Here is a 12,702-nt window from a genome sequence, read left to right as displayed (position 1 = left end):
ATAGTAATCTTTCCCATAGGGTCCTGAGTCCCATAGTGTCATGAATCCCATAGAGTCCTGCCCCATATTTTCCTGCCACATTGGGTCCTGTATCCCATCGGGTCAGGAATCCCATAGGGTACTGCCCCATAGGGTCCTGTTCAGTAGAGTCCTGAGTTCCATAGGGTTCTGTCCCATACTGTCCTGAGTCTCATAGAGTCCTGAGTCTCAAAGGTCATGTGTCCAATGGGGTCCTGCACCATAGTGTCCTGAGGTCCATAGGGTCCTGAATATCCTAGGGTCCAGAGTACCATAGGGTCTTGAGTCCCATAGGGTCTTGAGTCCCATAGGGCCCTGTGTCCCTTGAGGTCCTGTACCATAGTGTCCTGAGGCCTATAGGGTCCTGAGTCCCCTAGGGTCCTGAGTACCATAGGGTCCTGAATCCCATAGAGTCTTCAGTTCCATAGAGTCCTGAGTTCCATTGGGTCTTGCCCCATAGGGTCCTGTGTCCCATGGTGTCCTACACCATAGGGTCCTGAGTCCCATGGGGCCCTGAGTCCCTTAGGGTCTTGAGTCCCATAGGATCCTGACTCCTATAGGGCCCTGAGTCCCATAGGGTCCTGAGTCCCATACAGTCCTGCCCCATAGGGTCCTGTCCCACAGGGTCCTTAGTCCCATAGGGTCTTGAATCCCATAGAGTCCTGTCCCATAGGGTCCTGTCACAGTGTTAGTCCACACATGTAGATCAGCAACCATAATTCATTATCCTTTGTTTCAAAAATGGCATTTCATCCTGTCTGTTGGTAATAAAACCAGTCACTTCATATGTATAACATAGCTTATGTTAAAGAAGGATATCCATGCACAATGTGCTTCTGTTTAGCTTTCTGTTCCAGAAAAACTACATCAGCATTGAAAGACAGTCACCTATCATCCTCTCTTAGACATTGTTGGGAACTTTTAAAATGCATTGAAATTCTAAATGGAAATTTTCATTCATGTACTTATTTCCCCTCTTACATGACATCTTTGCCATGATTCCTTAGAATAACCAAGAAATATATGTTTCAGTCAATTTTTCTGATTTGTTTTCCAAAATATAACAAGCTTTTTGATCCACAGTTAGCTTTTAAAAATATCAACAATGTTGCCTCAGTCTAAATGATAATATATTTCCACTTACTGTTATAGAAATTAACATTAGTGACACTAACCTTTGCAATTTCCCTGCATACCAAAGAGAGATAAAATTCCTTTGTATTGAAAGTTCCATAGTAAACAGAATAATTGTATGCTTCAGAGGGAGGGAGATAAATACCAGAAAATTCCTGGTAGCTTCTGCCTCTGGGCACATTTTTAAAACTTCATAAAGGAAGTGTCCAGAATACACAGGACTGGTGTCAGCAGCCATATATTATGACACTGCTGAGTTTGTTCATCCATCTTCCATTATCAAGGATGGAGTCTATGGAAGAAGAAAGACCCTTCTTCAAGCTTCTGCAGTTTTAATAAGAAAAGCCTTGATATGAAGGAAAAAATGGACACACACCCACGTGTGAAGAACAAGGCAGGTGCATGATGTTGTTAGGACTGTCTGTGTCGGAGCAACCATCTACCCACAAATGAGTGAAAGCACTTATTACACACAAAGCTGGCCTGTAACACCCTGACAGACTGCTCTGAGTGGAAGAAGGTAGTGCTTTTCTCTGAAAAAAACCTTTCTTTCCTGTCACTGGGAGGGGGCTTTGCAAATAAACCAATGAATACCATGAATCACTGTCACAGGTGTCAGCTGGCTGTCAAATGCCCTTACATCCACACATATTCCAGGGTACTAAGTATCCTGGGAAATACTTGGGACATGCAGACACTGAGAGACATTAGCGTGGCTGACCTGGCTTGGGAGAATTAGAAAATCAAGGTCACAAGTGAAAACAGACACATACACCAATTCAAACTCCAGGCTCAGAAAGAAGTTCCAAGAGGTGAGGAGAGAAGAGTTCCTGCTTTGTATTCGGCTAACACGACTGAAGTTTCTATGCATTAAAAAACTCCCAGCATCAAAGAATAGCTTTGAATGATGATATTAAGGAAGAGAAGTGCTAAAGAAAGGCATATTTACAAGCATTATTCCACAATTGCCCTCAGAGGTTAGTAATATTGGCCATACAAATTAAAATAGAAATGTGTCTTCAGATGTTGCACTTCAGATCTTTCAATAAGTGCAAAGGTCCCTTCTTTTTCTACATCTGACAGAAATGTTACTGATAATGTCCAGGTCCAGATCTCAGTCATCTTGTAGGCCCCAGCAAATGGGACAGCTGGAGATGGGACTGGATGGTGGTGTGCAGAGCCATCATTTATTAACATTATTTTTAATAAAGAATCTCTACAAAAGGACTGTATTCTTGGTTCATCTAATACCCAGGTAGCACTTTCTTCAAGGTAAGTAGTATTACATTCTGAATGAAAGTTTCTGCCCTCTGGACAAGAAGTAAATAGAAAATAGGAACAATTACGTGCTGATGGTCATGGGGTTTTTTGCTGCTGTTATTCCTGGTTCTTTCTTGATTAGAAGTTAATTCTAACATTAAAAACTATAACATAACAAAACTAACATTTTGTTCAATGTATAAACACCTAGGTAAATTGGTACAATGAAATCTACAACTCAGTGATAAAAAGGAGATACAGTGATTGATTCATAATCCAAATTACTGGATGCTCTAATGGAACAGTTCTCTCCCCTATGCATAGTGGTTGCATTCCAAGACCCTCAGAGGATACCTGAAACCACAGATAGTACCAAATCCTATGTACACTGTTTTTTCCTATCCATACGCACTGCACCTACGATAAAGTTTAATATAAATTAGGAATGGCAAGAGATTAACAACAATGTGTAACAATAAAATAGAATAAGTACATTATGCTGTAATAAAAGTTAAGTGAATGTGGCCTCTCCCTCTCTCTCAAAATATCTTACTGTGCTGTACTCACCCTTCTTCTTGTGATGATGTGAGATAAGATGCCTACATGACGATGAGACAGGAACCATGGGTCTAGTCAGAGTAGGGTAAGGGCCTCTGGAAAAAGACCCCTACCAAAACTCTGTATTAAACAATTAAGCAAAGTCAGAGCCACATTAATTCTCCAAAGTAATATATCAAACGAGTAGTACATGCATTCTTCAGTGAAGATTAGTTAAAACTAAAAAGCCAGGAGTAACTTGGCCTGGAATGTTTGAATATTCCCCAGATAAGAAAATACCTCAGCATAGCCCATGTCTTGTTTGTGTCAATTAAATGAGGCTATTGTAAAATTTACTTTAGCCTGTTAAAATCAGTTTATCTTTAATTTTACCCGGATGCTGCTTTTCCTCCTCCAGCCCCTAATCAAGTAATATATAACCTGGGTATTAATATAGCAGGCAGGCCCAGCCATAAACAACACAGTGAAGGGCAGGAAGGATTCCATCTTAAGGATAAGATTGTATTTTTTTACACCCAAGAAGTTAAGAAGATTCTTAACTTACTATTTAACAAACAGACAACAACTCAGCCCACCTTGAGAGCAAGACAAGCAGCCTGGATTGATACGTTCCCAAACCAAGAAACTGCTATTCTAAGAATCAAAGCAGTATATTTCTTATGTTAACTCTGCAAAATAGTCCGGAAAACTGATAATAAACTTAGTGTCTCTTCAAAGATAAATATTTAGAGGCCATTTGGTGGGTCTGCATCCCTAGCTCTTTGTCTCTCAACCGCCTATAAATCCCCCAGACAACACACCGCTATGGACTCTCTTGCCCCCTTCTGGCGTGAGCCAGGAGCTCTATTCTATCACTGTTTATCTGAATAAAAGCCTCTCCCTGGCTCTCTCACCTTGACTGTTCGCTAAATTCATTCTTTGACTCCGCAAACAAGAACCCCGGAATCAACGAGATGAAGTGAGGTGAGTGAAGTAGTGTTGTGACGTAGCGCTAGGCTACTGCTGACGTTCTGATAACAGCTCAGAGGGAGGATCATCTGCTTCCTGACCGTGGTTGACCGTGGGTAACTGAAACCCTGGGAAAGGAAACCGCAGACGGCTGTTTGGGGAATATTCCGCCTCCCTCATCCTCTCTCATCAGCGCCTCCCCCAACCTCCTGCGCCTCCAGCTGCGCCACCCTAAGGGGGCTCCTGGGAGATGGTCTCTCCTACCTGCCACTTACTGTACCATTTTTCCTGAAACGAGGGGCTGGCCTTGTTCTCATTTTCTTCAGCACAGGTGAGATCAGTCTCTAATTTTAATAAGACCCTCTTAAGGACTGGGGATAACAGGAAAGAACAGCCCATAGAAGACTGTACAGTCGCTGGCCGAGACCAGACTTCTGAAGGGCTCTTTTGAAGTCAGTGCCCTGCCTCCTTTCTGACTTATGTCCCGCGGGTCAAAGAAAGGGCTCTCCCAGACCTGCACCTCCACAACCCCTTCCGGCCGAGATACGGGAAAACAGCTCCTCTCCAGGTGGTAGCTCCATAGCCCAGCACTTGCCTCTGAGGATCTTCACGTCTGTGTCAAAATTAACATTCTCCCATTGTGGAGAGAAAAGAGAAAAAATTGGCTTAAAGCCTGTCATCAGAATTTCTCTTCTGAGAAACAACTGTTTTGTGTATTAAAACACTTATGTATACTATTTAGTAATTTTTTAAAGTTTTTTCGATTTAGGAAGGGAGGCCCAGGATATGATCAGGAAAACAGAACTGGAAATCTAAAACGTTTTGCACAGGATGTAGGTCATTTGAAATAGATTAAGGAGGCCCAGAAAAGAGGACTAGGTGTAGATTAGCACAACTGAGGGGGAACCAGGAGCCGGCTAAGATGGCGGAAGGCTAGCACCCAAGAGGACAGATGGCTGGGAAGTCTTTCCCACAGAGAACAATCACCTAACTTTTAAGAACAAGACTGAAAAATATTTTGATTTGTTTAATATACTGGATCAAGAGGTGGTCTGGACTTTTGTTTAGCCCTAAGCCTTCAGTTAAAGCCTGTATGCTCACGGTTCATAGCAGGCGGGGGCTCTTTCCAGAAGTAAAACAGGGTGGTGTCTAGTGTGATGTGATGGAGCATGGGGAAGGTTCAGCACATGAAGGAAGTGAGGCACAGAGTAGATCAAGAATTCAGGGGAAAGACCGGAAGGGCACAGAGCTTTCCCTCCCACATTATCGTCCCCAGGCCCAGGAACCCTCCAAGATAGGAGAGGGAGACCCTGGGTTTCCCCCGGAACATAAGAAGAGAGCACAGGACATTTTTATTTAAATTGCCCAAGATATGGTGACCCTAGAAGGCCATAGCTTTAGGCATTTATGAAACTCCAGCCCATCCTTAGGGATATAATCTGACTTTCTGGTCCTTAGGGAAGAATCTTAGTGTGACCCTACTGCACTTTTTGTCTTCCATTACACACTCTGAGAAAAGTCATTCACTATGAATAACACCCCTTAACTTGAAAAAAAGCAATCCTTTTGCTCATCTTTTCATGTTAAGGGAAAGGAGCCGACCTAACAATGAAGAAAAAGTAAAGCATTTATTCCGTCATTTTATTACTTCTGTAGAACAGTCTCTCCCATGTAGGATGTGTAGACTTAGAGGCTGTAAGAAGGTTCACTATTGTGCAGAAAGAAAATACTGGAAATATTATGTGTTGTGCTATGTTTATAATACTAATATATATAACATGCAAGTGACAAAGAACCAAACACATTGAGAGCGTATGCTCACATTTTTATTTTTTATAGATGGAATTGAGTGGAGACTCCTGAAATAAACAAAAAACAACCACTCACAGTAAACAAGGAATTATTTCAAATAGATTTTCATGAAAGCACATTTGTAGATGATAAAGTAAGATTTTTAATTTACTTGAACCAAATTACTACTCCCCTTACTTTTAGCAAACAATTACTGGCTCTACTCTGAAGGCAAGGAAAGAAATCTTACTTTCTAACTTCTAAATTGAATGTCAAATATCTGGACAACCCCCAACTAGCCCAAAAATGTAAATTCATTTGAAACATTATTTTACCACTCTTTGATTATGCCCTCAACAGCTTTAAAATTCTTAGGGAAATTGGTTCCAAACATAAGGACAAATACACCAGCAATTTAAATAATCGCTAACATTTTCAAGGCATTTGTTTTTGCTGCTGTTGTTAAAATAAAATACTAGTGAGAAATTCAACAAGCAGATTTCATTTGTGCACAATGAAATTTTTTATCATTTGATATCACAGAAAGACAAATACTGGAGCTACAGTTTCCCCGGGGCGCTCACTCAAATCAGTTTGATATGGTTTTGTATTTTTTAATAAATCTTTTCTGAGTTTACAAACATAAAATTGTAAATATTGACATTATTTTGACTACAATTTTTAATGTAAAACTATCATCACATTTGTCAATATGACATTTATCCATGTGATTTTTAAAAAATCAATTATTTTGGAAGAAACCAAGCCAGATTTAGAAAATACTACTACAATTACCACCAATAAAAATCATTTTAATTGTGTTAAAAATATTAATAGCAGCTAAGAGTTAGTGAGTGCTTATTACATGCTAGACTCTGTTTTATGCACTTTACATGTATTAATTGAATGGTCCTAAGGCCAGCTGCCCATTATGCCTGTGAGAACCACCAAAGGTGAGTAACAAAGCAAATGATACCTGGATTCCACCCCAGAACAGACTCTGACCCAGATGGACCAGCATAGTAACCTGGACATTGGTGATTCTAGTGGCCAGTATTTGGAAACACACTCATTAACACCCTCCTGACAACAATCCCTAGAGGAGGCAGTAATTACCTTTTTTTAACAGTGAAGAAGATGAGACACATGATTCACGAGTAAAACTGGGATTTTGAACCCAGGTCTGTCTTCAGTATTTAAGCTCTGAACCACTAATCTCTACTATCCAAAGATCACAAACTTCTGGGTAGTTAGGGGATGGTTTCATTCCCCTAGTATGCATAAAAGGTCATTTTTGTAATTTCTTTGCAATTGGATTTTTAAAAAACTTTTGAATAACCCTGGCTGAAAAACACAAACAAGATTCTGATCCCAGAATTACTCTGGTTTGCACAGGACTGGGAAGCTGACCAAGCCTTAGCCAGTGCTAAGGCTGATCTCAGTGATCAGTGAATCAGTGATCTCACTGTTTGCTGCTAGAAGCCGTCTCCCAGTTGGCTAACTTCATGCCCCAGGATCCCACCTGCGGCCAGATCTCTGCTTGGCCTGTGCTTCTTCCTACCCTTCCAAGAAAGTTCATATAAATAATCCAGGTACCCACAACAAACAGGAACAGTTCCTTTTTTCAACTGATATTTCTCCTCCAGGGCAAATAGACTTGAAAGTTCAGGAGCAGCTTGCACCCGTTTTCCTATTGCTCTCTTCTCCTACTGTAGCTCAAATAGAAGCCACCAGAATAATCAGTCAATTAAAAGAAAAAAAGCAGAAGGGAGAGGGAAAATGAAGAGAAAAGAAAACCCAATTCTGTGTTATCACTTGGTTTATCTGGCTAGCAGTCACAGGAGTGACAAACTTGCATAAAATTGCATGCAGCTCGTCAAACCACAAAGCATTCCTCGGGCTGACCACATGTTGGCCTCAATGCCAAGGACAAGGAATAAGGCAAGTCGAATTTAATTAGGGGAAAAATAGATGATGGCACCGTATCTATTTAGAGAGGAGAAACCCTAGCCTCTGAAATGCACAATGTGTGACCCAGGCAGTTATCAGCTAACATGAGATGTGGTGTGTGAAGTAGGGGCTATAACCCAATGACTTGCAAGGAGCAAGTGGGCAGAGAGGCAGAGTCACAAAGTGGCATCCAGATATTCTGCACTCCATGGGCCTGAGTCGTGTCACTGTCCTGTTCAAGTAAGACATCTCAGGGTATGATTTGATCAAAGAGATTCAGCCAAGACATGGAGCCAAGAGGACATTTATAGAGCACAGTCTGCTAGTCTCTATGTTAAGTGCATTTCACATGTTATCTCATGTGATTCCCACAACACTCCTGAAAAGGGGTATTATTATTTCTCTGCAATATTCCAGGGTAACTCAAGTATTAAGGAGGCAGCATGGATTTTAAATGTTGGCTTGTAAAACCTGTGCTCTTTCCACTTTGTGACACACTCCCCCAAACTCACTGTCTGTATCCTGGGAGTCAAGTTTATTTGGGGCGACCAGCCTTAGCAAAGGCACTTCTGGGGCAGCCGCAGGGGCAGCAAGGGACAAAGGTACAGGCCCACTTGCTAGCAGGAATCAGAGCCCTGAGACTAAACCTGTGCATGAAGTTCATTTCTGTGCTTTTTCTGCTCTCTTGGGTTCTGTTTCTTGACTGGCTCCCACCATCTCCTCACGTCCCATACAGATGGTAGTGCCTGACTCTGGACACTTGCCCCCTCCTCTCAGGAAAGTTCTCTCACCCCAAAAGCTTTAACTTCTCCCTCCAGCAGCTGAGTCACAGGTGCCTGGGGTTGTTTTTGTCTTTTGTCACCCCTTTTTTGTTGCTTTTCTCTAGGGCTATGTGAGATTAGTAGGTTAGGGAGAGACGCATTCATTCAGCAACAGTTCACAGAGTACATACTATGGCTGCAGAAATGTTCTAGGTGCTGGGGACATAGAGACCATTATATTTAGTCCTTCCTTCCAGTAACCTAGGGCTCTGCTCACCTGTTAAAAGGAGTACTGCCTGGAGACAGGGTCCTGAGATTCTGAGCAAGAGCACCTGACTACCTCATTCGTAACTTCCTTCACCGGAGAGTGGGGGCAGGGGACCAACGTCAGCAGTTTGGCTCAGAACTGTCCTCTTTATTCTCACTATTTTGTGCTGTCTTCCAGTGTTTTCTCATCTGGAAACTTTACTGCGTTTCCCTCAACCTAACCTACCTCTTTTGGGGAGTGAGACCCCTTTTCAAAAGGGCAAGGTGACAAGAAAGGAAAGTCAGGGCTGTTCACAGATGGAAACACCTGCCTTGTTTGAACAGCAGGTGGAAGACCCACCCGAGGAACAAATAAAAGCCACATAGAGAGAGTGAAAGAGAGGCTTTTCAAGCAAAATCCTTAAGCAGGATTGTTATTTGCATGCAGTAAAAGTCCCATTTTCCCTTGATTAAAACCCATTTAACAGGGATGGGGTGACATTTACTCACTGACGTTTCTTAGCAAGTTCTCAAAGTTGCAAATGCACCTGTTACCAGAAAACTAGAGCTGCGTCAGAGCTTCAGAAATGGCAGGAGAAGGAGGGGGTGGTTAACTTGAAACATAGCTTTCACAATGATACAATCAGAATTACCAATTCCCTTCCCATTTTTCACTGGTTTTGTAGCAACTTCTGAGTTCTTACACAAAGCTGTCTTAAAGAAGGATTTTTTTCATTATGGCTTTTAACAAGTCAGTTTCCACACACACACACAAAAGCCATCTGTTTCCCCATTTCCAGTATAAAGCTGATCGGCTAAGTGTGCAATTATGCCTAATATCAACATAAAGATGAAGGTTTACATGAAAAGAGCTAGTTAAAAATGAGACGTGTTCAGTTACACACAGAAGAATAGTTTGAGAGCCGTAACATTTTATAGTTGGTAGCACATTAGCTCTAACAGCCAGTAAGGAAATATACATGCATTAGAAAACAAAAATTAAGCAAATATAGACACCCAAAGACAAATCAGGAAAAAATTGCCCAAGCATGTAAGACGGAATGAACAGGTGTCTGAGGACAGTTTCCAGGAAGATGTGAATTCCTGTTAATGGGATTACTTACCCACACAAGTAGAATTCCCATTCCCCGAGGGAGAGCCATCAGGACAGTTCCAGAACTTCAGGGCTGAGGGACTGACAGAAGTAAACTTTAAAACTACAGGCAACAGAATGATAAAAAAGAGCAGCATAGTCTTGTTGGGCTTGAACTTTCAATAGAAAATCACTTAACTTCGCTGGTGCATAGCCTGGGCAAGGTAAGTATGTCTGATCCCAAACGTGTCCACCCAGGTTGGCAGGCAGCCCTGAGGCATCTTTCACTCTGTTGTTTGTCTATTGCCTTCCAGCTCCTTCTCCTTCAACTCAAGACAGTGGCCCTGCAGCCTGGAAACGACTCTGAAAGCTTTCTTTATCTAAGTCTTTGGGGAGCCAGTAAGAAATACCTGACACCCTTCTGACAAATTTCGCAGCTGAACAGCCACACTCTGGAGGCCTGCAGCTGACTTCACTGTGACAGGCAGAGCACTGGGCAAAGGCTACAGAGAGAAGAATAAGGAAAGAACTGATGGGAAGTTCCCACCATGATCCTTGATGAGGCTGAAAGAAGAAATATGGAGAGATGAGTCCTCTCCAAGTCCGGTTTCTCTTTTTGAAAAGTAGAATGATTTCCTTTCCTCTTAAAGCCTTTCCGGCTCCACCTCCTTCCCTTTGGTGACACTTGAGTGAGCTTGTTTGCAAATGAGAATGTGGGCAATTCCACACTCCAGGAAGGCAGGGAGGGCTGCCAAAGAGGAGATAACTGGCTGTTCACCATAAATGTTCCTGGCAGAACTGGAGAGAGAGCAATTAGGGGGCTGTGGAGTTGCTCCTGGTGTCCTGGAGGTACCTGCTGAATATTAGCTAGGCATTAATATCTTGAAAGGGGGACACAAGTTAAACTATGCCAGGCAAATCAATGGTGAACAGCACTGCCAATAATTCAGACTTACAGTAACTGATCATTCACATGAGCAATACTAAAGAAAATTTATCTTCAGCTCATTATTTGAACAAAATTTCAACACCTGCGCACATTCCTGGAGCTAATCTTTTTTCTCTCCTTTATATTTTATAGTGGAATTTGAAAGATTATTCTTTCCAAATCAAAGGGAAATCCCTGAAGCCAAATAAAGAGATACAGTGTGCACAGACATCTCTTCTTTCAGCATGAGCATAATAAAACACTGTGAGGGGCCAGGGGTGCAGGGAAAGGAGTTGGTTGTTGTTATAGGGTTGGAAAAAATAAGCTAGGAGTGCAAAATCTGGGAAGCTCTGGAAATTCAGCGGAGCTGAATGCTATTCCTCCTCAGGCAATGTAGGCTATCTTTACACATATCAGTGATAGAAAATAAGAACTTGAAGTATCAACTAGCTGTCTCCTCCAGCACTTTCTACCTGGAGCCACAGCAGTCACTTCTTCAGGAGTACACCCAGGGCCCAGAAATACACAGCTAGGCAAACCATTTACTCCAGATTTGATGAACAATAGAGATTTCTGTCAGTTTGCTTCATCCTGGAAAACAAGCTTTCACTTAAGTTGCCCAGAGGTAGTATTCTAAGCGCTAGTCCAGTGTAGATAAAGAGATAGTCACCAACAACAGTCACACCAGTGAACACCCGTTATAGAGGAAAATGGGAACTCCAAGCCTTTTATTCATATTTAGCTATGTCCTCATCATTAAAGTACTGGGTCACTTTTAGGAAACAGTGAAAGTCAGGATTTGTCTGATTTCAGCTGGCCTCCATCAGCCAGCTCTGACCCTTTATGCTAGGTCTGGGGGACAGCAGAAGTCGGGGTGGGGGAAGGGGGGTGTGGAGACATGGAATATTCTGTTGCTCTCTGGACTCACTTGGACTCAATATGCACTCCGGGTAACCTGCATGAAGTTCCTTGTCTTGTGAGTAAGCTTCCCCTTCCGTAAAACACATTGCCAGCGTCTCAGGTGACAGCAGTAGAAGGGGCTGAGAGGGCAGCCAGCCATCAAGCTGAATTAATAGAGAAGAGTGACAAGAATGATATGAACACAGATAGGAAATAATCCACAACTATATTTTATTTGGGTTTGGAATACTCATATTATTTTTGGTTCTAAAAAGGCTTGCTTTCCTAATCACATGTCACCTGGGCTAATGTTGTAACTGATGTTGTGTATATGCCCCTAGGAGATGATGTTGTCAATGCAGCTGTGGTAGATGCCAAGTCTGGTGACTAATGTAGGGGCCAATCCCAGCTAATTCACTGACAATCCAAGGCTGTCCAGACAGCAAAATCATAGGACAGAGCTGTCCACCTAGGAAAGACTTCCAGAGATACTTTAAAAGTTCATATTCTTACTTCAAGATAAAACTGAACCTCTCCTGAGCAAATGAATGTCCTCCTTATTTGAAAATTGTCCAGAAATCTATGATAGTTTTATGGGTTTGAGTTGCCAAATACCTTTTAGCTTCTGGGATTGAGTCAAATTAACTAATTCATTGATTAATTGAACAGCTATATAAGATAGGGCACCATATGGAGTACAAAAAAAAGACGTCATGGTCCCCTGAGTTCATGAGCTCACTTAGGTTGATTAACAACAATAACAAAGAATAGTTTATGAGCATGAGCTAATGAATGGCCAGTCCTCAACTATTCTGTTGGCATCAGGAAAGAAGGGAGAACAGCAACAAACTCTGTGGACTGGAGAATGCAGCAAAACTGTGTACCAAATAGAAAGCCTCAGTTAGGCATGGAGAAGGAGGAAGGCCATGCTGACAATAGAATGTGGAACAGAAATAGCCAAAGACAATAAATGCTTATTTATTAGCCCCTTGGATCCTGAGGGAGGAGGAGAGGAAACCCTGCTGGCAGATCATTAAGAGAGTTAGACCGAATGGCAAGGGGACAGCTCTAACACTCTCAAGTGAGTGAACAGCAACAGAAGGGAGGCTGTTCGG

General features: G+C 42.1%; 1 protein-coding gene across 1 annotated transcript in view; it reads right to left on the bottom strand.

Annotated features, from left to right (window-relative positions):
• Positions 1-10,387, bottom strand: part of EGF (epidermal growth factor) — a 107,184-nt gene extending 96,797 nt beyond the window's left edge. Inside the window, 1 exon segment of the mRNA XM_036920873.2 lies at positions 9,791-10,387. Within this exon segment, the coding sequence (XP_036776768.2) occupies positions 9,791-9,917 (127 nt within the window). The 5' untranslated portion in view covers positions 9,918-10,387.
• Positions 10,388-12,702: the final 2,315 nt, after the last annotated feature.

This window comes from Manis pentadactyla, chromosome 5 (genome assembly GCF_030020395.1).
Source record: "Manis pentadactyla isolate mManPen7 chromosome 5, mManPen7.hap1, whole genome shotgun sequence".
Lineage (NCBI taxonomy): Eukaryota > Metazoa > Chordata > Mammalia > Pholidota > Manidae > Manis > Manis pentadactyla.
Note: the sequence above shows the minus strand (reverse complement) of the source record. Positions and strands in the feature narration are given on the sequence as shown.